Here is a 26,646-nt window from a genome sequence, read left to right as displayed (position 1 = left end):
ACCAGTGTTCAAAGTGAAATCATCTTAACTCTGGACACTTTCCCACCTCCAGCACACTGTAGCAAGCGCAAAGACACAGGCAGGGGCGTAACTACCACCATAGCGACCCATGCGGGCGCTATGGGGCCCGCAGCCAAGTGGGGCCCAGTGAGGATGAGAGCACCGCCGGCACAGTCTCCCAGCCAGGGGAAGAGAGAGGAGAGGAAAAGGCAAGCTGTGACCTGTGCCCAATGCAGCGTGACCTGTGCCCAATACAGCGTTGCCTGTGCCCAATACAGCCTGGTCTGCCTGTGCCCCATACAGCCTCACCTGTGCAGAGGAAGAGGCAAGCCACCCGGATCAGCAGAGAACTGAATTGCCCGATGTAATAGCTTTCATTAGAACTTCCAGTGTTCCCGGGGCTCACGTCACATAGCTCCGCCTCTTGGACCGGCGCCTTTGATAGACAGAACGCCAATCCAATGCGGGACGTGTGACGTCATCCAAGGTGTCAGGCCAAGAGATGGGGCTATGTGACGATGAGCCCCGGGAAGGCGGGAAATTCAAATGAAAGCTATTACAGCGGGCAATCCCGCTCTCTGCTGATCCAGGTGGCTTGCCTCTTCCTCTGCACAGGTGAGGCTGTATGGGGCACAGGCAGACCAGGCTGTATTGGGCACAGGCAACGCTGTATTGGGCACAGATCACACTGCATTGGGCACAGGTCATGCTGTATGGGGGACAGGTCACGCTGTATGGGGCACAGGTCACGCTGCATTGGGCACAGGTCATGCTGCATTGGGCACAGGTAACGCTGTATGGGGCACAGGTCACGCTGCACTGGGCACAGGTCATGCTGCATTGGGCACAGGTCATGCTGCATTGGGCACAGGTCATGCTGCATTGGGCACAGGTCACGCTGTATGGGGCACAGGTCACGCTGTATAGGGGACAGGTCACATTGTATGGGGCACAGGTCACACTGCATTGGGCACAGGTCACGCTGCATTGGGCACAGGTCACGCTGTATGGGGCACAGGTCACGCTGTATGGGGCACAGGTCACGCTGTATGGGGCACAGGTCACGCTGCATTGGGCATAGGTCACGCTGTATGGGGCACAGGTCACGCTGCATTGGGCACAGGTCACGCTCCATTGGGCACAGGTCACGCTGCACTGGGCACAGGTCACGCTGCATTGGGTACAGGTCACGCTGTATGGGGCACAGGTCACGCTGCATTGGGCACAGGTCACGCTGCATTGGGCACAGGTCATGCTGCATTGGGCACAGGTCATGCTGTATGGGGCACAGGTCACGCTGCATTGGGCAGAGGTCACACTGCATTGTGCACAGGTCACGCTGCATTGGGCACAGGTCACTCTGCATTGTGCACAGGTCACGCTATATGTGGCACAGGTCACGCTGCATTGACACTAGGGCAGCTGTGGGGGGGGGGCTGTTTGCAGGGGGCCCCATACAACACTTTGCTATGGGGCCCTGCTATTTCTAGTTATGCCCCTGGACACAGGAATGTGAATATCCCACAATATAGATACTAGGGAGCTCCCAATGCTTTAAACAGTAAAGTCACTATCCTTTATGACTAAATGCAGGGCCCTGCAATAGAAGAGACAGTCCTGTCGTCTTCAATCTTCGGCTAGCTATAAATCAGTATTTGTAATCCACAAGAGAGTATTGAAGTATTGCGCAGTGCAAGGTGGTGCACAAAAGTAATTATAATCAGGCAAATTGATTGAGTGTTCTTACTTGAAGGAGACAGACATCTAGTATCAATCCCTGGATATTGAAGTCTGTGTAAATGTAATGCTTTCCAACTAAATTGTTCCGTGGGACTATCAGTCCCAGCAACACTCTGTAACAACTCTAATCGTGTGTAGTGTTGAACAAACTTCTGGGCGTTAACCCTCTCACTGCACCGGATCCGGCCAGATGGATGTCTCCATTTCAGCAGTTCTCAGTCCGTATGGAGCCACAACCACGATGTCACGCTGTTCCGTTTACTAACGACCAGGAGTCCTCGGTTACCTCCTCCACGGGTCTCCAGAATGATCACTTCTGCTGCTCTGGCACACTGTGATCAGTGGCAGGATCCTTGCTGCTGCTCTGCTCCTTCACAAGGTAGGCCGCATCCCTGTGGGACACACACAACCACAGAGTTCTGCTGGCAGGCCACGCGTCCCAGGAACAAGAGACCTAAGATGGCCGCTCACAGCCCTTTTATATCCTCCCCACAATGCAGTTCAGTTCTCCTCTGGTCCAAGAGCATTGTGGGTAGGTCATAGTTAATGTCCAGGAGTAAACAATCAATCACTTCCATGTCACTTCTCAAAATGATGAAAAATAAAAGTATTGTACCCTTATAGTTGGCCACTAGATGGCGCTATATCAACTTATTACCTTTACAACAACACATATGACTAGAAACAAAAGTTGTCAGCGCTACATATGTAATTAATATTTTTTGATGCTTATATAATATGATGACTAATGTGTTTTCTATCTTGATTTGTAGCTTGAGATTGATAATCGCTCTATAGATTTATATGTATACATGCAAAAAACCAAGCTCCTCAAGAAGCGGTAACTCCTTCGGCGAAACATGTCGAGCAAACTGTTTTCATATGGTATAACCATTCTAGTGTCACATCAATTGTGACCATATAGAGCCTTTTTGCTTTGTCCTTCTTTTAAGTCTATGTATTTTAAATTGTGATTGTAATAAAATGTAAAAAATGTTTATACCAATCTTTGTTATCCAAAGATTTTTGTATAGTACCATCAAAGTCCATTTCTCCCTTGAAAAAATGTCTTCTCTATATATGAATGTGAGTTAGGGACCTTAGATTGTAAGCTCATTGAGGGCAGGGACTGATGTGAATGTACAATGTATATGTAAAGCCCTGTGTAATTTGACAGCACTGTATAAGTACCTGAAATAAATACTAATTTATACTCTTTTTTTCTATAATAGCATGGTATATGGGTTTTTGACCAGGTGCTTTGCTTGGTGAGTATGCATTTAATTTCTTAGTGAGATTTTTTATTTAAAGTAAAATGTTGACATGCATGATTTGCTAGTGGATCATGTTCTCTATGAGCTGTCATGTGAGCAAGCAATGCAAGCCAAGCACAGAAATTTTACTGTGTTTATCCACCTAAAGCACTTCTATGGTCACAGTATACACTTGTATTCTATAACATCAGCATTGTAATAAATATACAAACAATAGTTATATTTGACAATCCAATATAAGATTATTTGAAAGATCAATTTTCATGTTGTGAGTTCTGCCTGTCTGATGGGTATCTCTTGCTGCAATTTTCTGGATTTCCTGCATGCCTTGCAGATTCTCCCCTGCTGTTTACTTTCAATTTCTAAGGACTACATATCCCATGGTACCTTGCTGCCTCTTGAAACGCCTCCTCTCAGCACCTCTGTAGTTCAGAAGGCAGGCTCTTTGCTCACAGGGCATAATGCATATTTGTCAAAGAATTCCAGGAAGTAAATGTGCGGGGATCTTCACAAAAGTTTACAAACTTCAAGATCATTTAGATTATTAGGTGTGGACTATAAATAATTAAAACACACTGTGGAAATGAATTTATGATTTTGACCAGAAATATGAAAGAGTGCAGAAATTACTGTTTAAAGTGATTGTAAACGATCACATTGTAAAACAACTGATTCAGTTTAAAATAGAAATGAAATGCAAAACATTTGTGTATATAAAAAAAAATATGAACACCTTGTTTCCCTTTTTTATAAGTGATCACATTCCCTCTGTTCTTAGCTGCATAAGAGCTGGGGGGGGGGGGGATCAGCAGTACGCTTCCCAGTAAATGGCTGTGAGGAGGGGGGGGGGGGGTCAGGACAAGTCTGGTCATTGGAGGTGAGCAGGCTGAGTTCCCAGTATAGCTAGAGAACAGACCACGGTGTGTTCTCATGTCTAGTGTGGTCAATTTTTAATAGGAAAGCAAAGTGACTGGCAGGAATACCAGGGATTTCACACAAAAGAAGCAATACAAAGAGAACGAGATAATTTTTCATACAAGTACATGGTACTACAGGCACATATCAGAAATATAAAATGCTGGGTTTTCATAGCAGCCTATCTATTGCATTGATGCTACATGAAACCAGACCACTCAATATGACACCTAGGCCTCATTCACAATGGATGTTTTTAATGTGGGTAATAGGTAAATCTGGCAGTTTTTTTTCTCTTACTTTAAAGTGGATGTAAACCCTCACATATACTCAGTGAAGTGAACAGCCTCAGATGATACACAGAGATGAAACAAATCTCCCTACATAAGTTTTACATGTATATCTGCTGTCTTCAGCTTTATATACTGTTTAGAAAGTTCAGATTGTGTAGGATATTTTTCTTCCTGTTCAACACTGCAGAGAAGTCTGGGCATACAGCCAAGACAGCTGATTGGAGGAAAGGCACACACCCCCTCTCCTCATAGGTAGAGAGTTTCAGAGCTGATAGTTGAATAGTTCAGGTTCAGGTCATTTATTTATAGCATCCTCTCCAACACAAAACTCAGGCTGCTTTTATCATAAGGGACAGAAAACTTGTCAGGAGTTATCAGGCTGATAATAGAAGAATGGAACAGGAGACAGCTACAGGACTTAGTGCTTTGAAGAGAGATAACAAAACACTGCAGATATTTGCCCAGCTCAAATTTCATGAATCTGGTTTACATCCACTTTAAGTGCCCTCTGCATGCGAGCTTATGGGGTTGATTTACTAAAGGCAACTAGATTGTGCACTATGCAAAGTGCGGTTGCTCCAGAGCTTAGTAAATGAGGTAAAGCTTCACTTTGCAAAGAATACCCAATCACATACAAGGACATTTAAAAAAAAAAAACAGCATTTTAGCTTGCACATGATTGGATCATGAAAGTCAGCAGATCTGCTCATTTACTAAGCTATGGAGCAAATGCTCTTGCAGAATGCAGCTGCTCAATGCAAAGTGCCTAGACTATATGCCTTTAGTAACGCAACCACTATGTGTCCATGGGGTAGATTTACTAAAACTGAAGAGTGCAAAATCTGGTGCAAATCTGCATAGGAGCCAATCAGCTTCCAGGTTTTATTGCCAAAGCTTAATTGAACACGCTGAAATTAGGAGCCGGTTGGCTACCATACACACCTGTATCAGATTCTGAGTGCACCAGTTTTAGTAAATCTACCCCAGAGGCATTTAGAGAAATTTAGAGGCAGAAAAAACCCACAGCCATCATGTCCAGAAGCAATGGCGTTTTGGCAGAAAAAAGCTTGACTCATCTAAACGCTTGTTAATGTTAGGATGTCCCCTCCCACTGCTTGTAATAACTGAGCGTTTGCCTAGCCGATCCGGTTGTTATTTCAAGAGAGCTGACCGGTGGCTCTAAACAACAGTACCAGGGTGATGCCCAAAGCTGCCGGCATCACTCCGGTACAAATATATAAAAAAGTGCAGCGCGGGATATTAAACCAATAGTATTACCAAGTGAACATAATATATACATTTACATAAAAGTGACATATGTATCATAATCAAAGATACCAAGTGAAATAAAAATAGGTTGAAAAATCAGGTGAAAATAAATGTAAAAGGGGAAAAACCATACATAAATTCATGTGTTAAAAAACTATGTGCATAAATGTGACAAACAAATGAAATGAATCATGGAAGTTTCTCCTGACTGATGCAAGTTGGTCACCTGGGAATCCCTAACAGTGTTCCTGCATTTTCTACTAAGCCTGTTTTGACCCCCCCCTGAGAAGGGCGGTCGCAGACTTTCCGGTAAGCCTCCATTGTTTACTATAAGGTGATGGGCAGCACAAGTGGAGAACATAGACCCTGGTTTCTGTATTGAAGTTTTTCCATTGGGACACCTTCACTCATGAACTTTGTTTGTCACATTTATGCACATAGTTTTTTAACACATGAATTTATGTATGGTTTTTCCCCTTTTACATTTATTTCTACCTGATTTTTCAACTTATTTTTATTTCACTTAGTATCTTTGATTATGATACATATGTCACTTTTATGTAAATTTATATATTATGTTCACTTGGTAATATTATTGGTTTATTATCCCACGCTGCACTTTTTTAATATATTTATCCCCTTTTGTGCCCCATATCAGGGTTATAGTGCTTAGCAGCAGGATATCCTTCACGGGTTTCAAAATTCAGTTATTTATATGTTTTTCATTTATCACACACCTAGCGCAATTTCTTTTCCTTATTTTTGTTACATCACTCCGGTACAACCACTTGAAGCCAAATGACGTACAGGTACGTGAGTTGGCAGAAAGTGGTTAAAGTTTGAGCATTAACTCAATTCAATGGCCAGAATAAATGATTATTCTGGCCACTGAAATGAATTGCTGCCCAAGCGTTGATGCGTCTAAAAGCGTTGCGCGCGCTTACAAGTGTCAGGTGTTTTTTTCCTGGCAAAATGCTGCTGCCAAGAGGAAAGGTATCTAGCAGAGATAGCAACACATTCTGTGTATATGAGGCTTTACATAATGTTCCGTGACTCAGAGCTGCAGACAGCATTGGGGCTGATTTACTAAAGGCAAATAGACTGTGTACTTTGCAAAGTGATGCTGCAAGTGCAGTTGCTCCAGAGCTTAGTAAATGAGGTAAAGCTTCACTTTGAAAAGAATACCCAATCACGTGCAAGGAAAATAAAAATAACATTACTTTTGCTTGCACATGATTGGATGATGGAAGTCAGCAGAGATTCTGCTCATTTACTTAGTCCTGAATCAACTGCTCTTGCAGAGTGCACAGTCTTTTTCCCTTTAGTAAATAAACCACATTGTTTCAGATCAGATTAAACCCCCCTGTTCACACCGGTGTGACTTGTCATGCGATTTGACAGTTTAAAATCGCATGACAATTCACACTCTATTTGTGCCTATGGAACTGTTCATATCATTGTGACTCTCACTTGCACCAATTTGAAAAAGGTTCCTGTGCTATTTTTGGCAATTTCATGTGCGATTTGCATAGACATCTGTGCATGAAGTTGCACAGATGTTGGCAAGCTGCACATGAAATCACACTGACCGGCAGCTTTAAAAACGCGATGAAATAGTGAGATTTTAAAGCCACATTCAGTGTGAACAAAGTGTAATACTACATTGTAACTTCAGGACACTAATATTACCTCTAATTGGTGCTTTGCTCAATGTCCAAGGGCCCATTCACACTTATGCATTGTGGCAATGCACATTTTAAAGCACATTTGTGGTGCGTTGGCAGTCCAATTACAAAGAACAGGCTGCCTTAAAGCAACGCACGGTAATGCTTGTCATAACTCACATAACTGATTGCTTAAAGCTGACAATTAAAGCTGACAAGAAAATTTGCAGGAGCAGGATGGAAACATTTTCTGGAACGAATGAATTTCTGACAGTGGGGGAGATTTACTAAAACTGGAGCAATCTGGTGCAGCTGTGTATGGTAACCAATCAGCCTGAAATGACATACGTTGCACCCAAACAAAATTGACGTCTTTTTTTCCCCACAAATAGAGCTTTCTTTTGGTGGTATTTGATCACCTCTGCAGTTTTTATTTTTTGTGCTATAAACAAAAAAGTGCGACAATTTTGAAAAAAAAAACAATATTTTGTACTTTTTGCTATAATAAATATCCCCATTTTTTAAAAAAAGCACATTTTTTCTCAGTTGAGGCCGATATGTATTCTTCTACACATTTTTGGTAAAAAAAAAATCGCAATAAGCGTATATTCATTGGTTTACGCAAAAGTTATAGCATCTACAAAATAGGGGATAGATTTATAGCATTTTTATTATTATTATTTTTTTTTTATTAGTAATGGTGGCAATCTGCGATTTTTATCAGGACTGCAACATTATGGCAGACACATCAGACACTTTTGACACATTTTTGGGACCATTGTCATTTTTACATTGATCAGTGCTATAAAAATGCACTGATTACTGTAAAAATGTCACTGGCAGGGAAGGGGTTAACACTAGGGGGCGATCAGGGGGTTAACTGTGTTCCCTAGGGAGTGATTCTAACTGAAGGGGGAGGGGACTGACCTAGAGGAAGTGACGGATCGTGGTTCCTAGCTAATAGGAACTCACGATCTGTCACGCCTCACAGAACAGAACAGGGATTTGTGTGTTTACACACACACTTCCGTTTCCTGCCTCTCGTGCCCGCAATCGCTCATGGCCAGCGGTCATTGCGACCGTTGGCCACGAACATTGGCACCCCCGCTGTGCAGCTATTCTGATCCCGCGAGCTGACGTATAGCTACGACCGTTCGCGGCATCGTGCCGACCTGCCGCAATAAAATGACGGCGGCTGATCGGCAAGTGGTTAAACTGGACGTAGATGATTCGAAATTTGTCCAGTTCTGCAGAGATCGGCTGAATTTCAAACCATCTATGGGCAGACTGGTTGCATTGAAATTGATCTACCAACTGACCAGCCTGTCGGGGGTTTTTTTGCCCAATCACTGCCGGCGGCTATGACAGCCAGCAGTGATTATTGTATTATGCTGGTGGGGAAGACTCCCCGCCAGCATACCACAATAGTGCTGCGGGAGGGATTCCACCCATCAACACAGTCAGTTGGTTGAAGGAAAGAAAATTGCATACTCTATGGCTTGCCTTATGCCTAGTACATATGGGCTAAATGTCAGGCGGCATCGGTCGGTTCAATAGAAACCAGTCGAAATTTGGCCCATGTGCACTGCAGCTCGTCCAACAGAAGCTGGCCGTTCAGGGCATGGCCAAAAAAGGTCTCCCGATCAGCGCTTTTAGGCAGGCCATCCACGGTTTGAATCTCAAGATTTGAACCATGTATGGGCAGGCCGAAAGTACCAAGTTGATCGATCGATACCTGTGATTATAGCAGCTGCTATAGCCTAGCAATTATAACTGTCTACTCCCGGCAGGAACGGCTTCCCCCCTCCCCCTGTCAGAACACAATAACACAGCAGGGGAGATCGCTATACTAACATCGCATAGTTAGTACAGCAGCTCCTCCTGAGCTTTCAGGTTTTTTTTTTTTCTTTCAGCCCTGCTGGGTTAAAACGAAAAAAAGATAACTTGTAGTGTGTACCAGGCTTTAGTGTGAATGACCCTAAGATATCTTTTACTGATGACCACACACAACTACATAGGTGTCATTCTTTAGGGATAAATTTTGCAAAGTTAGTAAAGATAAGACAAGATAAGGTTTCTGACTGTGCATTCATGCAGTCATCATATACCTTCCTAGATTATTCCCTTATTTACAGCTCTTTGTAATCTATATGCTCAGCTGTTAACTCTGTGAGCTCTTATCACACTTCATTCATTAAGGAAAAAAAGACTAGTATCCCAGCTTAGATCTAAGGATCACAACCACTAGTATGTCTTGACACATAAAGCTTTGTGCAGTATAGGCATTTCTGCTTATCAGTGGGATGCAATGCCTTCTATGACAACTGCATGGTGTACACAGTCTGTAGAACTAATACAACCAGTGTGACCTGTGGCACAGACAAACTGGGAAGCATATATACACCAGCCCTTTATCTCTTGTCACACCCTCTGTCATACCTCCTACGCAACCTGTTCACCATGTGTCACACTACACACTTCTCCCTCTATCTAAGTTGCTCACACATGATCAGTGCTCCTGCAGTGTCACATTGGGCTCAGAACTACCTTTGTCCCTCTTAGGTAAGTATGAATTTTTTCATGAGATGTTTTTATTCTTTGCTTTCCGATAACTCTTCTTTTTCTAATGTATCCTGAGCTGCCATATACCAAATACTGCATCAGGCTGGGTTCACACCATCGCCGTATGCGGCTCCCAGCAGGTGTCCGGTGTGTCACCGTTCACCATTTTAGGTCCAATTTTATCCCGAATTTTTGGCAGAATTCGGACCAAAAGACACACAGGGCTCCTATGCAAATTCGCACCGGAGCCGCAGCGGAGATATGTGAACCGACTCCATAGAGAGCTAGTCAAAGTCTCCTGCTATTGCAAATTGGATGCAGGGAATCTGCATCCAATTCACAATGTCCGGAGATCAAGATAGATATGTGAACCGACTCCATAGAGAGCTGGTCAAAATCTCCTGCTATTGCGAATTGGATGCAGGGAACCCGCATCCAATTTCGCAATGGTGTGAACCCAGCCTCAAGCAATTTAAAAGCAGTTCTTGGATGCCTGAAGAAGACTGTGATGTTGGGGACGGTTACATGACATCAGGATGCAATTGTGGATGCTACATGAATATTATTACACTTGGTGGCAATAAAGCACTCAATGCATTGGAAATCCCAACTGTAGAGGAAAGTCAAGTAGGTGCTGGTCTAGCATGTTTCCAACCCAATTTATACAGTAGCAATAAAAAGATGGAGATCACACTCTTTTCTTCTGCTTTCTAGAAATGATTGACGATTGAACCACAAGAATATCTGACACTTTTTTGTATGTTTAGCACTTAGTCATAGGGTGCTCCTTCCAAGAAAATCTTGGCTAGAAATGTAATAGGTAATATCTAGAGGTTTAATCAGCTGTGTACTAGCATAATATTCTTATTATTATTAGTATATGATCAGTCGTTAATGGACAGTGCTGACTGCTAGGTATACTAAGTCATACAAATATATTTTTTTTTTTTTTATTTGAGCATATATAAATGCAGTAAAAAGTTTTACGAAGCACCTTGTCTAATATTATTTTCCTAGAACTGATTGCACAATCACCTGGATAAATATAAAAAGGATCCACCCTTTTAATCGGTACTATATTTAGACGACAAATGAAATATTAAAATATCAGTAACTACCAGATTATCATTTTGTTGACATGAGTTGAGCAAAATTTCTGCTCAACTGTGTTACTGAAAATTTGTTAAAATGTTGTTCTTATTTTGGGCATAGAAGATTATTTTTATCTTACTGAAGAAGGATTGCTTACAAATTTTAAAGGTAGTCATATGATAGTCATATATTTGCCATAGGATATGTTTCTTTTAAAGCCAAAATATAGACTTGATTATTATTAAAGCTCACCTGTCGTGCACAGTCATTTGTGGGCTGAATCAATATTTGAGTAGGCTATTCGCTAAGAACAGAGATCAATGAAGCACTTCGTGAACATCCATTTATAAGTTTCTGGTTCCTGGTAAATTGATAGGCTGTATTTGCGACAGGAAACAGATTGGCTGTTACCCTTTGCACCAGATGACAGGTGCACTTGTGACCAGGTCATTTTACAAAGAACTGGCCTTTTCAGAATTCTAAATAAAGCACCGTGTATTATCCAATAACACTTTTTCTGACCAGGGCTGTTTTTTCTTAAAGCTGGTCAAAAGAAAATCATTAGGAAAAGACTTAGGAAAATGTGTACGAAAATTCTCAGAATATTCTCAGAATATTGAAAGGTCGTTCAAAATAATTAATTTGCTTATATATATATCTATCTAGATAGATAGAAAGATAGATAGATAGATAGATAGATAGATAGATAGATAGATAGATAGATAGATAGATAGATAGATAGATAGATAGATAGATGTATTTTTTTTCTTGCATTTTAGATTAGAAATTCACAAGAAGAGAAATAAAAAAAAGAAAAAATAAAACATTTGATTTTGCACTGAATGGACTTTAGCAAACAAAAGCTACATGTGCTGTAACACCGGCCATAGAAGGATTAAAATTTGGCCGATTCAGCAGATATTGGCTGAGTTACGATCCATCTATGGGCAGGTTGGTCCATCGATCGACTTTAGTGCAACCAACCTGTTGTTTTTTTTTTATCTATATTATAGCTTCTGGCAGTGATCCTTGTATTTTGCTGGCAGCAGAACACGATAGCGCTGCAGGAGGGATTCCCCCATCAACACTGACAGTGACGATGGAGGGTTCAAGCAATTTTCTTTCCTTTAACCCGGGGTTAAAGGAAAGAAAATTGCATAATATATGAACTGCATTCGAAATACATTCGTTCAGGCAAGATTTTCCATCCTGCTCCTTCAAATTTTTTCATCACTGCAGTCAAAAACGAATGTTGATTTGACCCACCAATGATTATAAAAACAAACTTTCTTTACAAAGGATGCCCATATGGATGGCTAGGTATAGCTCGCCCTATTAATTATAGTTTACAATACAACAAGATTTCTCCCAAGGGTTTTAATGCAGCAAAAAAGTCAAACCATTGTACAAAGAATGTAAAATATTTCTTTATAGGTACAAATATGAAAATTCAAATTCCAAATGGAACATACTGTTTAAAATATGAGCTCTGGCATCTGTGACTCCAAATACAATTACAAGGACTAATGTCCTTTAAACAAAGCACATAACAAACATTTTTGTGTGTGCTGGTAATCTTAAGGAGACCTACTTGCCCTGAGGGATGCTGGGTTTATTTGCTTTTTCTGGAAGTAGCCTGTAATATCTATAGTTTTGGATCCCTAAGGCTCGGTTCACACAGGTGCGATGCGGGAAATCCTGCAAATCCAGTGTGGGTTTCCGCATCGCACCGGACTTGCAGGCAGTGCACTGCAAATCACATGTGATATTTAGCATTGCACCAATGTGAACCGAGCCTAATACTGTTATTTTTACTGTGAGACATCGGCTGAAAACTTCATATTATATCCAGATGTCCTAATCCCCCTGAGGAAGATCTTGATTAGTGTAATCGAAACCTGTTGGAGCTTTCTGAGCAGGAATTTTGAATTGGAAATTCCCATATATAACATTTGTTACCTGCTACGTTTTGAGGACATCGTTCCTTGTAATTGTACTTGGGGTCACAGATACCAGAGCTCATATTTTAAACAGTATGTTCTTTTTGGAATTTTAATTTTAATTTTGTACCAATAAAGAAATATTCATTTTACATTCTTTGTGCAATAGTTTGACTTTTTTGCTGCATTAAAGCGCTTGGGAGAAATCGTGTTGTATTGTAAAACAAACTTAATACTTATGCCGCGTACACACGGTCGGACTTTTCAACAGCCCGTCCGACAGACTTTTGGTGGACTTTCTAACAATTTTTTCCTAAGAGTTTTTCATTCCAAAATCTACCCATTCAAAAATCTGCCCCCCCCCCGGTACAACAATAAGCTCTGAAATGAATGGGAGAGCCAGGTTCAGTATAAAAGAAAAGGGTTTGGGGGAGGGGGGGACATACACTATTTTATTATAAACTTTCACCCCCCTTTTAAAATACCGTAATCACATTTTGTTGCTTTGCAGCCTGAAATGAAGACAGACACAGTTTTTGTTTTTGATCTTGCTTTTCCACAAGAATTTTTTTTCGTTTTCTTCACTTAGAATGCCTCCAAATATATTTGCAAGACATAGCTCAGAGGTGGACTGGTGTGAAGCCAACTATCTGCATTCCGAATATGTGGCAGAATACTACAATACGGTATGTCATTGGGTGTATGGAATATTGTATTCTCACTGTTGGGGCAGACAAGTCTGAGCTGAACCGTAATTAATGAGATTTCAATGTGAACTGATCATATCTCTGGGGTGGTATATAGCATTTTAAAAGGCGTACCTTTTAAAATGATATGAATTAGTATACAGTAGACAAAATAAGAATGTTACTGCCAGTATTAGCCACCACCATTATATTATAATTCATTGTCTAGTATAAATAAAAAAGGTATGTACCTAATACATTATTTACATAACAGTTTTCTTATGAAAATAGTTTTTTTATCAGAATAAAATAACACTGCGGGGAGGATTCCTCCATCCGCTTCACTTGTGTGGATAGGGAAATCTGTTTTTTTCAATCAGTCTGCTGGCTGATTGAAAAAAAAATGGTTCATGTATGGTCAGTCTAACAGAGCAGATAGATGAACCTCCCCTTCCAACTTTTGCATTCACATAGGGTCACTTGCAACTGTCAGAATACCCGAACAATGGCTGTATCTGGTTAGATTCAGCAAAAATCTGTTGAAGTTTGAGCTGTGCATGGCAGCTTTTAGGCTTGGTTCACATCTATGCTGTGGTGCAAGCCACGTTTTGCCAGTGGCTACTGGTGCTCAAAATTTTTGGGGGGCGCAAACAAACTGAAAAATTCTAAAAATAAACCCATCAATTGCAGCCTCACTGTGCCCATCAAATGCTGCCACTGTGACCCCCCCCCCACCTGCTCGCTGTCTGCCCAGCACTTACCCTGTCTAGGTGGGGCAGCGGGCGAAAGCTTCGAGCGGTGTCCTCCATGCATCCCCTCCCGTTCTCTCCTCCCATCCTCTCCGCCTGATAGGTGTCCAATCACAGCGCCTGTCGGTAACAGACCCGAGCACCTGATTGGATGGAGAGGCGGTTCAGTGTTAGGAAAGCGAATAATAATTCGCTGTTCTAACACACTTGGGTGAACTCCGAGCCCCAAGCATAGCGCTCGCAGGTCACCTTATTTGACGCCTATTAGAGCCTTTGGCTCTTATCAGGTGCTTCAAAAACACACCCTAGCGCTGTAATTCAGGCGCCCGAAAAGGGGCTGGGCACCTGAATAGGGGGTGGCAGTGGCGGCCATGGATAGATTCAAGCTATGCATGAATCTATCCATTGGTCATAGAGGGGGTGGCTGGAGAGAGGGGGCTGCGCCCGTGTGCCCTTATGGACGCGCCACCACTGTGTTTTGCCCAGGCACGGCAGCTCATTCATGGAGGAAAAAGGTTCCTGCACCATTTGTAAACCACAGCAGGAAGGAAATCGCATGGTGCTTATGCAACATGCAATTTCCCGCAACCAACAATGTGCTGTGGTTTCAGATACGTGTGTGTGCCATTAAGAATGAATAGCATGGGTTAACATCTGCAAAGGAGCAGTGCGGTATGGCTGCGGGTGGTTGCGAGTGCGGGAACAGGTGCGATTTACCCACTGTCCTGCACCCACAACCACCCACTCCAGTGTGAACCTAGCCTAAGTTTGACAGCCAAATACCATTCTGTATCCAACACAAATTATGCTTTCTTCTTTTAGCTAATTTTCAGATATGTTTATTCATATTTATTCATTTTATTTGAACATATTTAAACATTCCTTTTTGTTCATTTGTTGTAGCTTGCATTAACAATAAAACACATTTAAAAAAAAAAAATTACCATGCTTTTTACAAGAAATTTAATTTTAGATTTATTACTATTATTATTATTATAATACAGGATTTATATAGCGCCAACAGTTTGTGCAATGCTTTACAACATGGGGGCAGACAGTACAATTACAATACAATTCAATACAGAGGGATCAAAGGGCCCTGCTCGTTAGAGCTTACAGTCCAGAAGGGAGGGTCAAGTGGAACAAAGGGTAGTAGCTGTGGGGGATGATCAGATGGAGAAAATGAAAATAAAGTTGTTAGGTGTGGGTAGGATAGGCTTCTCTGAAGAGAAGGGTTTTCAGAGATTGTCTAAAAGCTAATAGAGTAGGAGATAATCGGACAGATTGGGGTAAAGAGTGCCATAGGATTGGAGAGGCTCTGGAAAAGTCCTGGAGGCGAGTATGGGAGGAGGTGATGAGGGAGCTAGAGAGCAGGAGGTCTTGAGAAGAACGAAGAATGGATATAAACAGGACATATCACAGAATAAAATGTGCATTTTTTAACTACTGTAACACACAATGTTATAAAACCAACTCTAGTCAAACTAAAAAAATAAGCATGTTGTTTTGCTTTCTAACATCTTTAAAGTGTCACTAAACCCAAACCATAAAAAAAACTATCAATAAATGGTGTATTACATGCTGTTCATACTCACTCAGTCACTATGAGATTTATTTTCTGTGTTCTGCAAAACAAACCTGGTTGATCCTGCTGTTCTCTCTCTCCACCTTCTGTTCATGTCCCCAATTCAGCTAGGGTTTTTGCAGCTGTAGTGGTAACGCTGCACATGCTCAATTTTCAGTAAGTTTCTATGCTGAGCATTTCCTCCCTATCACATCTGAGCAGACCATGTGACTATAGAGTCACACATGTGGCGTTTACACAGTGGTAAATGACAGCACAATCCCTCCCTCTTCCTCCATGCCCACTAACCAGCTAAACACAATGGGGGTGGGATATCACATGTAGGTTAATGGAGGCTTTACCTCTTTCTTATTCTAAGATGCAGGCTGGAGGGGTGTGACACAGCCTGTGACTGGCAGAAATCGGCCCACACCATGCAGGGGTGTACCTAGAGCATTTGGCACCCCGGGCGGATCCTATATCTGGCACCCCCCCCAGGCGGGCAGGTGGCGCACCATGCGTCGACGTCGAGTGAGGTCAGGTGTAGCGCCAGACAGAAATACATGTAACTGGCAGTGGCACACTTACTGTGTGCTACTGCCAGTGGCATCACCAGGGTTGGCGTCACCTGGTGCAGTAAAACATGGTCACCCCCCCAAAAATATATCCTGTTTTCTGAAAGTGTGCCAAAGATGGAGCATGCAGAAGTTTTGGTGCGATTGCAGAAAAAAACACGCAACCTAATAGAAATCTATAGGCCTGCATCTATAACTGCAGGTAAAATGTAGGAAGACCGCCTTTACATTACACAGCCCCCATACCTCTGGACCCCTTTACATTACACAGCTCTCCGCACACCTCTGGACCCCTTTACATTACACAGCCCCCCACACACCTCTGGACCCCTTTACATTACACAGCTCTCCCCACACCTCTGGACCCCTTTACATTACACAGCCCCCCACACACCTCTGGACTCCTTTGCATTACACAGCCCCGCACACACTTATGGACTCCTTTACATTACACAGCCCCCCACACCTCTGGACCCCTTTGCATTACACAGCCTCCCACACACTTATGGACCCCTTTACATTACACAGCCCCCCACAGCTCTGGACCCCTTTACATTACACAACCCCCCACACCTCTGGACCCCTTTACATTACACAGCCCCCCACACCTCTGGACCCCTTTACATTACACAGCCCCTAACCCCCCCCCCCGCAGCTCTGCCTCTTCCTACCTTATTTGGGCATGCTGAGCGGGAGACACAGGAGAGCGAAGCAGGGGGCAGAATGGTAGAGAGACACAGCAAAGCTTAACAGACAGCAGGAGCTGCAGGAGTTAACAATTAGGGGATTGGTTTTGCTAGGTGGTCCTAGCAACCAATCACTAGCTTGTTATTATGAAAAATTAACGGGAGCTACCGCTGTCTATTAAGCTCTGCTGTGTCTCTCTCCTGTTCTGCCCCCTGCTCCACTCCCCTGTGTTAGTGAGTGGTGGAGACAATCCGGCGGCCGGCCCTGGGCGTCACCCCTCTGGTCAGGGTCACCTGGGTGCGGCCTGACTCCCTCCCCCAATGTGTGGCCCCTGGGCTGACCCGCTTTTCCCCACTCGCCACCCCGTTGATACGCCAGTGCCCCAAACACAAATCCTGCCTCCTTCTAGTACAAATCAATCAACAATACTTCCCAACTGTCCCACTTTTTGTGGGACATTCCTGAGATATGAAAAAAATCCCGCAAAGCCGGACTAAGGGCCAGTTCACACCAGTGCGCAGTGCGGGAAACCTGCGTTCCATGTGCGTTTCTCGCACTGCATGGAAAACACACTACAGTTGTGATCTGCAGTGGGTGTCGATGTCAACTTAATGACACCACAAACGCAGGTCCCAAATGCGTTTACCTGCATTGGATCGTATGGTACAGTAGTACGATGCGATCCATTTCCTTATAACTCTTGGTGCGGTCCGGCACAATTTCAGCTCACTCAAATGAATGGGCTGAAATTGTAATGCACCTGGAACGCATGTGAATCACACACTGTGTTATCCTGTGCAATTCATTGTGTAAACTGACCCTGAGTCCTGGAGTCCAGTGACAGAAAAAATTCCGCCATATGGCTTCACTAACTGGCCTGGCAGGGGTGCACTAGTGTGAGCACCTGGGGCGATTAGCATGCATCTCTAGCGGGGTGCCCAGGGTCCCAGATGCATGATTGTCCCCTGTGTAGCAGCCAGCATCTCTTTGAATCAGGGGTGGGGGAGAGGGTATTGCATGTGCTAGGGGGCACTTTGGGAGGAGAGAGGACTTGTGCGGGGGCAGATTTAATATCCAACAACATAGCCTAAAACGCCCCCTAGCACATGCAGTACCCTCTCCCCCACACCCAAATCACTGCAAATATTAAGTTATGTCAGCGCATCTATAGTGTGTGTAATGATCACAGACCTCAGGTGAGCAGCACAGGTACAGCGGCGTCTCTCCTCCTCCCCGGCTCCTCCTCCTGTTTGTGTACACAGAAGACATCAGAGCAGAGGAGGCGTGGTAGGGAGCAGGTTCATCTGCGTTGCACTTCTGTATTCACAGTAAGAAGGCAGCCGGCCGGGAGCGATGCCAGCTGCCATAGAGAGCTGATATTGTGTGGGACAGCAAAACACCGTGGGTGTGCGCCCACATTAGTGCGCCCTCCCGGGAAAGTCACTGCTCCAGCAGGATTTAGCCTGCATTCACTGGCAAGCAAGGGGCGAATATTTAATCAAGGAGGTATAGCTGACACCCCCCCTCCCCAATGTGTGGCACCCGGGGCAGACCGCCCCCCCGCCGGTACGCCACTGACACCATGTTATTGCTAAAACATAATAAAGATTTGATTTCAAATATATATTTGTATGCCAATTTAAAACAGTTTATTGATATTATTAATTCATTTTTACTCTGTATTCCAAAAGCTTTTTTTTTTTTTTTTTTATTTTGAACATGTGACCAGCAGCAGAGGACTATAAGCTCCTCCGGCTTATGTTTCGCTGTAGACAGGCCGGAAAAGGTCTGGGTCATGTGATAGCTGTATATCGATAAGGGAAAAGGGTACTTAGATTTTTTTTTTTTAAATAATTACAGTGCCATCAGCCACATACATAAAGAGAAGGTCCAATGTAAATTAAACAGTGTGTGTTTAGCATCACTTTTGTTAAAAGAAAGCCATGTTTATTCTAAAAAAAAAAAAAAAAAAAAAACATAGAATATGTGCACTATTTCAGCTACTTTTCCCAAAATCAATAGGCCCAAAGCTGAAATGTAAACATTGCTCTGGTCCATAAGGGATATATAAGTGCAGTGGCTAAGTGGTTAAAGAGATTACAATACAAAGATCTGTGCAGCTAAAAAAAAGTAAATGATTAGCGCAGATACTAAATATTTTTGCAGTAATCTTGTGCAGGTCATAGGTGTGCGCAGCCTATTGCATTAGGGTGTGCACACCAAAGCTGCGTGTGTGTGCTTGTGTGTGTGTATATATATATATATATATATATATATATATATATATATATATATATATAGCTCCCAACTGTCTGATTTCGAGGGACTGTCCCTGATTTGGAGCAATGTTCCTCTGTCCTTCATTCCTCCTCATTTGTCCCTAATTTTGGTCTGATCTATATAGTTGTATATAAAATTCACTTTTTATCTTTCAAAACGTGTTTCCCAGTGCTAAACCTTTCACCCAACAAATTCTAAATTGCTGCATATGTACATTTTAAAAGCCAATATAAAGGAATAGTAGTGGTAAAAAAAGCCCTTGTCGATTTAATTAACCTTTTTTTGGGGGTTAATTCTCCTTTAAGGGGGTGTGGCAGGGGGCGTGTCCTATGCCTGCATACGTTTGGTAGTAGGTGTCCCTCATTCCCATCTCAAAATGTTGGGATGTGCATATATATATATATATATATATATATATATATATATATATATATATATATACACAGACATGGGCGGTGTCAGTAGAGTAGAGGTTGGTGTCAGCAAGACAGTAGATGGGGTCAGTCAGTAGGGCACAGATTGGTGTCAGTAGTTATTTATTTGAATGATTTTATTTTTTTATTATTTTTTACAATTTTTTTTTTTTTTAAATTTTTGGGCAGCTTCGTTGGGGGGGATTTAGTGAAATATCAGCACCAGACAGTAGGGGGAATCTGCCTTACACAGGGTGATTAGGGTGTGCCCAGGCACACCCGGCACACCCCCTGCGCACGCCTATGGTGCAGGTACTTTAATTCTAGATACATTATATTGTCATTATTTGCCATATGCTATTGTAGGTGTGGTTTAATCATTATACAGCCAGACAGAGTAGATATCTGCTAAGTGTTTTTAGATCTCTGATTGAGGAAGATAATGTATGACAGACAGGGTTGACAGACATAGCACTTTTAAGACTTTTATTTATTATTACAGTCAGGGCTCGGAAAATAGGTACAGGAACTCATTTACAACCCCCCAACCCCCCCCCCCCACACACACACACCCTCCAAACCGCATCAAATAGTGGGTGTGGTCATTTCACTAACAGTGGGAGGGTCTTAACAGGGTCATTAAATACCAGGAGTGCAATATGTATAGAGTGCAGAATTCACAGAGGGGGTTACACACAGACTGCAGAGTTCAGGGTGTGCTACGTAAATAGTGCAGAGTTCAGGGGTGCGCTGCATACAGAGTGCAAAGTTTAGCGGTGCACTACACACAGAGCGCAGAATTCAGCTTTCTTCCACAGCTGCTTACCTCTGCATCCCCCATCCACATCTCACAGTTACCCCTTTTCAGCTCTGACCTCTGCATAAAACCCCCCTCTACCGCCCACCATCTTCTTAAAAGCTCCACCATCTTCCACATGTCTTATTTTTGTTGCTTTATTGAGCTGAAGCACCCAGCCAGCTCTAGTACCTCCCCGCATACTGTAGTTGGCTTCACCTCTCTCACTTGTGGGAGATCATCCAGTGGTGATGTTGGCATTTGCATTGCACCCCGTGTACCTGCATCTCCCTTGTTCCCATCCTTCACTCAGTGGGAGCCACTCCGGAGATCTGATCTGTGGGAGCTGTTGGGGAACAAGCTGTCACTTGTAAGCATAGAAGCCAGACTTTTGTGTTTTCAAGTAATAGTGGTCAGCAGGGAGAGGAGGGCCTGAGCCAGAGGTGGTAGAACTGAGTTCTACCAAGTTCCAGCTGAAAAAAAGCCCTGATTATAGTATATATAGTGGGGGCGGAAAGTATTCAGACCCCCTTAAATTTTTCACTCTTTGTTATATTGCAGCCATTTGCTAAAATCATTTAAGTTCATTTTTTTCCTCATTAATGTACACACAGCACCCCATATTGAGCAAAGGGTCTGAATACTTAGGACCATGTGATATTTCAGTTTTTCTTTTTTAATAAATCTGCAAAAATGTCAACAATTCTGTGTTTTTCTGTCAATATGGGGTGCTGTGTGTACATTAATGAGGGAAAAAAATGAACTTAAATGATTTTAACAAATGGCTGCAATATAACAAAGAGTGAAAAATTTAAGGGGGTCTGAATACTTTCCGTCCCCACTGTAAATGAAGAAAAAAAAATATACTATGGCCAAAAACCTTCACTCATCAAATAGGTTTTCTTCTGAGCCCACAAAGTTGTTTTTTTGGTTTCCCCATCTACAAAGCCAATGCAGTACAACTGCACAAGTTAGCATGGTCAGGCTTATAAAGGAAAACAATGTATACAATGCAGCAAACTTTAATCTTTTTACCTCTAGGCATTGCCTCTCGTTTTGTACCCCAGAAGGCTGTTATGCATAAAAGAGACTGGACAGCTTGAGCTATATCTCCTCAAACCATCTATTTTCTATAAGCGCAATTCCTATGGAATTAAAACATGGATGGTGTGGTTGATTTTGTATGGTTTTTTTTCATGGTAATTGCCCAAATGTATGTCAAAGGAACTTTTTTTATAAACATACAATAAATTCATTTTTTAACACACACAAACCACATGATCTTGAAAATCCAAATGCCACACTAAATATTCCCCCAGAGGTGCTGAGTGTTTCTTAGCTCATTCAAAGCTGGAATGAAAAAAGGGCAACATGAGTCCCGTGACACGACAGTCTCCATGCTCACCATCATGAGTTAAAAAGCAGAGATGAGACTTGCAATAGGAGTAATCACTGGTCACACCTCCAAACCTATGTCAGAAGTGTGTTAGTGTGTGTGGGGAAGGGCATAACTAATAAAAGTTTAAAAATTGCTATATTTATACTCACAATTTTCCCCTTGTATGTAATGTAAGGAGGGCACTGTCTGTACAATGCTGTCAGATCTCATATGAGTGGTAAACTAGATTTGAACATTGTCTGCCTTAACTTAATTGTGGGCCTTAACACTGAGCGGCCACATATATGCGTACCAGAATGTAAACAGAGCTATGCTGAAAGCGCGTGCCCTGCGTGCTCCCGGCACAGTTACCGTTGGCTAACGGGAAGCTCCCGATCTCTACTTGCAACCGGGAGTTTTCTGATCATGTGATCGCTGTGACAGCCAATCACAGCAGTCACATGATCAGAAACCCCACCTCCCAGCATCAGAAACCTCTTAAAGGGCTGGCAGGCACTGGCATTAAGGGGTTATTCCTCTGACTGCCATAGCATATTAAATGTAACATTGGCCACCTTTTCCACAACTTTGTAATACACCCTTGGCAGTCAAAGTATTAAAAGCTCTTATGATGTAAACTGTAAAAAGGTAAAATTTGATTAATTTTTGTACTATGCACGTTACACCCTCTCTTTTCACTTTCTAGGTATTTATTTCTGTATGTGACAGTTGTGTTTATTTACTAACAGCAAACAGGCTGTTTACTTTGCAAGGGAAGTTATACTTTACAAAGGAATTTTCTCCAGAGCTTCATGAATGAGGTAAAGCTCTGCTGACTTCCATCATTCAATCATGTACAAGCAAAAATGCTGTTTTTATTTATTTTCCTTGCACTTGATCCAGTATTTTCTGCAAGGTGAGATTTCACCATGTTCATTAAGCTCTAGGGAAAATTCCACTGCAAAGTGCAATTTTACTTGCACAGTAACAGGCCTATCTGACTTTAGTAAATCAAACTCTGCCACTCAAAACCTGCAACTGCTAGGGCATTGCACATATGCAGAGTTGCCTAACGAGCCTTTTTTTAACAAAGGTTAGGAACACAATAATAAAGTAAATGTGTATTATTATATAAGATGAGGAAAAACCATTGTACAGCCACTCCACTGACACAACCAAATGCCTTTGACAAATGTATCCCTTTGGTAAAACAAAGTTATGGGCATAGAGTCCACATACATGTTGGCACATTGGTTGTGGACAATGAAATCTTAACACCACATATTGCATTCTGTTTAACGTACATGTGCAAAAAACACATAAATTGGTAATTTTAGCAATTAAAGAAAGAAACAACAAAAGGTTAAAAAGAGGAAACAAGGCACATCATGTGCATAGTCTCCTTCTATTATAAGGAGACGTGTTAGACGAATATGAAATATTCTTATAAGTAATGGTAACGTGATTAGGCTTTGGTGTTAAGGTCTAGAGTATGATCCGTAAGTGTGCAATGAAAGAGTGAAAGGAGGACAGAGGGATGAGAATTGAGAGATATCGATGGAATAAGAGTGGGTAAAAAGAAGAGTGTTGCAGTCCCTTCATGTTACCTTCCTTTAGTGTTGCTCGCTAAAAACACGTTCAGTTACTGGTAGACAGGGAGGGATGAGCAGATTCAGTCCAAGGTCTCAATGTCTTGAGAAAAGAAACCATTTATGTGAATTGAAAAGTAGTCCTGTTAGCTTATCATTAATGAAAAACATTTTCTGTCTTAACTATGCAAACCATGTAAATAGATTTTTCAAGCGTGAGCTATAGCTTAGTTGCCTTAAAATATACTGTGGGTAGTCGATTTATGTTGGAGTTTAGTGAAGAGGTAAAATAGAAAATAAAAGAGCGCCATCCATGGGTCTCTGAGGATGTGGTTGTAGAATCAACTTTATAAAGGCTTAAATAGTTTAGTCCCTGCTTCCGGCAAGTCCACCATTAATGCACTTCTCCAACTACATTGCATCCTCTATTTATTTTTTTAATTTCAGGTACTTATATAGTGCTGTCAATTTACGCAGCGCTTTACATATTCATTGTACATTCACATCAGTCCCTACCCTCAAGGAGCTTACAATCTAAGGTCCCTAACTCACATTCATACATACTAGGGACAATTTAGACAGGATCCAATTAACCTACCAGCATGTCTTTGGAGTGTGGGAGGAAACCCACGCAGGCACAGGGAGAACATGCAAACTCCAGGCAGGTAGTGTCGTGGTTGGGATTCAAACCAGCAACCCTTCTAACTGCTAGGCGAGAGTGCTACCCACTAGACCACTGTGCCGCCCTAAATCATATCATGTATAATCTAATATTAGATTATACATGGTGGAGATGTGCCAGCCTTGAGGGTATCATGTACCAATGATTTAGGACTTTAAAGCCTGATTCTAAAAAAGTAATGGTTCTAGAGGTGACTGTGGACAAATTTTGCTGTCAGTTGGTAGTGTTTATATCTCTCTCCAATTTGTATAAAGGTATGAGCAGTATGGGTTGATAAATGAGTGAGGTATGAGTAGATGATTGAAATAAGTTTAGGGGTCAGGGGAGTGTGGTAGCAAATGCATCAAAAGTGTTAAGTTTAATGTCAAGCCTTTAATCTTTATGATTCAATGTCTGATTTGCATGTATCCAAAAATAATTTGTATTAGATGCTTGAAGTTTGTATTTAATATGTGACCAGCTACAAATAGATCCTTTGGCATTAGATTGTTAGATTTATCATTAGATTTCCGCAATCTATGGAAGGGAAAGACAACAGTCTTAAATCCCTGTGCCTGATACATGAGGCTAGAGAGAGTGGGGACCCGGTCGTACTACTGTCCATAGATGCCGAAAAGGCCTTCGACAGTCAACTGGGGCTTCATGATGGGAACACTGAGGCATTTGGGAATAAAGGAAAGGATGATGTGATGGATATCTGCATTTTACTATCACCCAACAGCTAAAATAAAAATAAATGGAAGTCTCTCTCCCGCCCTGGAACTTTTTAACGGTACAAGACAGGGCTGCCCCCTTTCACCAACTCTATTTGTACTGGCATTGGAACCCCTGCTAGCCGCAATCCGGGAAAATACCGACATAAGATGAGTAAGAGTAGGTGATAAGGAATATAAGGTAGCTGCATACGCAGATGATATACTATTTTATATCACAAACCCCAGGACAACAATACCAATCGTAATAAAGGAACTGAGAAGATATGAGAAGATGACAAATTTTAAAATGAATACATCAAAGTCAGAGATTCTAAACATAACTACGTCAAAAGAAGAACAGCAGGCAATTCAACCTACATTTGATTGGTGTAGAGAAAATCTTGGCTATTTAGGCGTAAAACTTACAGCATCATTGTCAACTCTCTATGCAGCTAACTATATCCCTATACTGAATAAGGTCAAAGACCAACTAAACTATCTGAGACACAAACCCCTCTCGTGGTTAGGGAGGATCAATGCTTTAAAAATGTTCACCCTGCCAAAATTAACATACATATTCCAAATGATCCCAATAAGAGTCCCACAAGATATCTTTGCAAAATGAAGAACTCTAGTAATAAAATATATATGGAGGCACAAACACCCTAGAATCTCATATGCAACACCTGTAAAGGGGAAACAATTAGGGGGATTAGCAGCACCAGATTTTAAAAAATATTATCAGGCAATTATTATTTCACGGATAACAGATTGGATACATGATAAAGACGGGAAAGGGTGGGTGAATATTGAAAAAGCCCAAAGCAAAGTAGACTTAGAGAAAAGGGTGTGGATCCCACATCAATATCGCAAATAGCACAAATCCACTAACAAAAAACACTTTTAGGATATGGGATGGTTTGAGTAGATTATATCACTGGCAATATAACTCCCCTTTAATTTCTTTACTAGACACAAATTATTTTAAACCTGGGAAAGATGAGCACATGTATTTTATTAGATGGGCAAAGAAGGATGACATAACTTTACAAGATGTAATGACAGGAAATAGATTATGCACTTTCTCTGAATTAACACAAAAATGGGGAAACAGACCACTAGATAGATGGAGATATGCACAAATACTGCACTTTTCACAAACACTCCCCCAGCCATTACGGGGAAGAGGTAATATAAGGCCTATGGAGAGGCTACTCTCTTCCCCGGGGTGCTTGGGCCAGAGTATATCTAAAATATATAAAATATTGGTAGAAGAAACAGAACCTAAATACCCACCCTATTTGGGGAAATGGGAAGAGGAAATAGGTGACCTGCGGGATGAGGAACATAGGTGTAAGATTCTTAGGGCACCGTGCTCTACCTCTAGGGATATTAAGACAATAGAAATGTGTTATAAACTGATGGCGAGATGGTATGTTGTCCCACAAAGGTCCCTGGGGACCTTTGCACACCTATGGTGAGACTGCGTGAAGATCCAGCCTTATTGGGAGAGGATCATAGATAACATTTACCAAATAACAGGAGAGCATGTTCGGAAAGAGCTGTGGATATGTCTGTTCCATGATACGGATAAAACAGTAGCTAAATACAAGAATACCTTGGTACCCCAGCTTTTGAATGCAGCCAAAATCCTGATCCCAAGAGTGTGGAGAACTCCTGATCCCCCCTCAATGAAAGAATGGATAGTAAAAATAGATTGGTTGAGATCAATAGAAGAAATAATATATAGAAGTGAAGACTCCATGGAAACATATAACAGTGTATGGGAGAGGTGGCTAGAGT

General features: G+C 42.0%; 1 protein-coding gene across 1 annotated transcript in view; it reads left to right on the top strand.

Moving 5' to 3' along the window:
- Positions 1–9,594: 9,594 nt before the first annotated feature.
- Positions 9,595–26,646, top strand: part of ACER1 (alkaline ceramidase 1) — a 75,823-nt gene continuing 58,771 nt past the window's right edge. Inside the window, exons 1-2 of the mRNA XM_073600093.1 lie at positions 9,595–9,717; positions 13,339–13,435. Of these exons, the coding sequence (XP_073456194.1) occupies positions 13,340–13,435 (96 nt within the window). The 5' untranslated portion in view covers positions 9,595–9,717; position 13,339. The remainder of the gene's footprint in view (positions 9,718–13,338; positions 13,436–26,646) is intronic.

Source organism: Aquarana catesbeiana, linkage group LG01 (genome assembly GCF_042186555.1).
Source record: "Aquarana catesbeiana isolate 2022-GZ linkage group LG01, ASM4218655v1, whole genome shotgun sequence".
NCBI lineage: Eukaryota > Metazoa > Chordata > Amphibia > Anura > Ranidae > Aquarana > Aquarana catesbeiana.
This window is presented reverse-complemented; position numbering and strand designations above follow the sequence as displayed.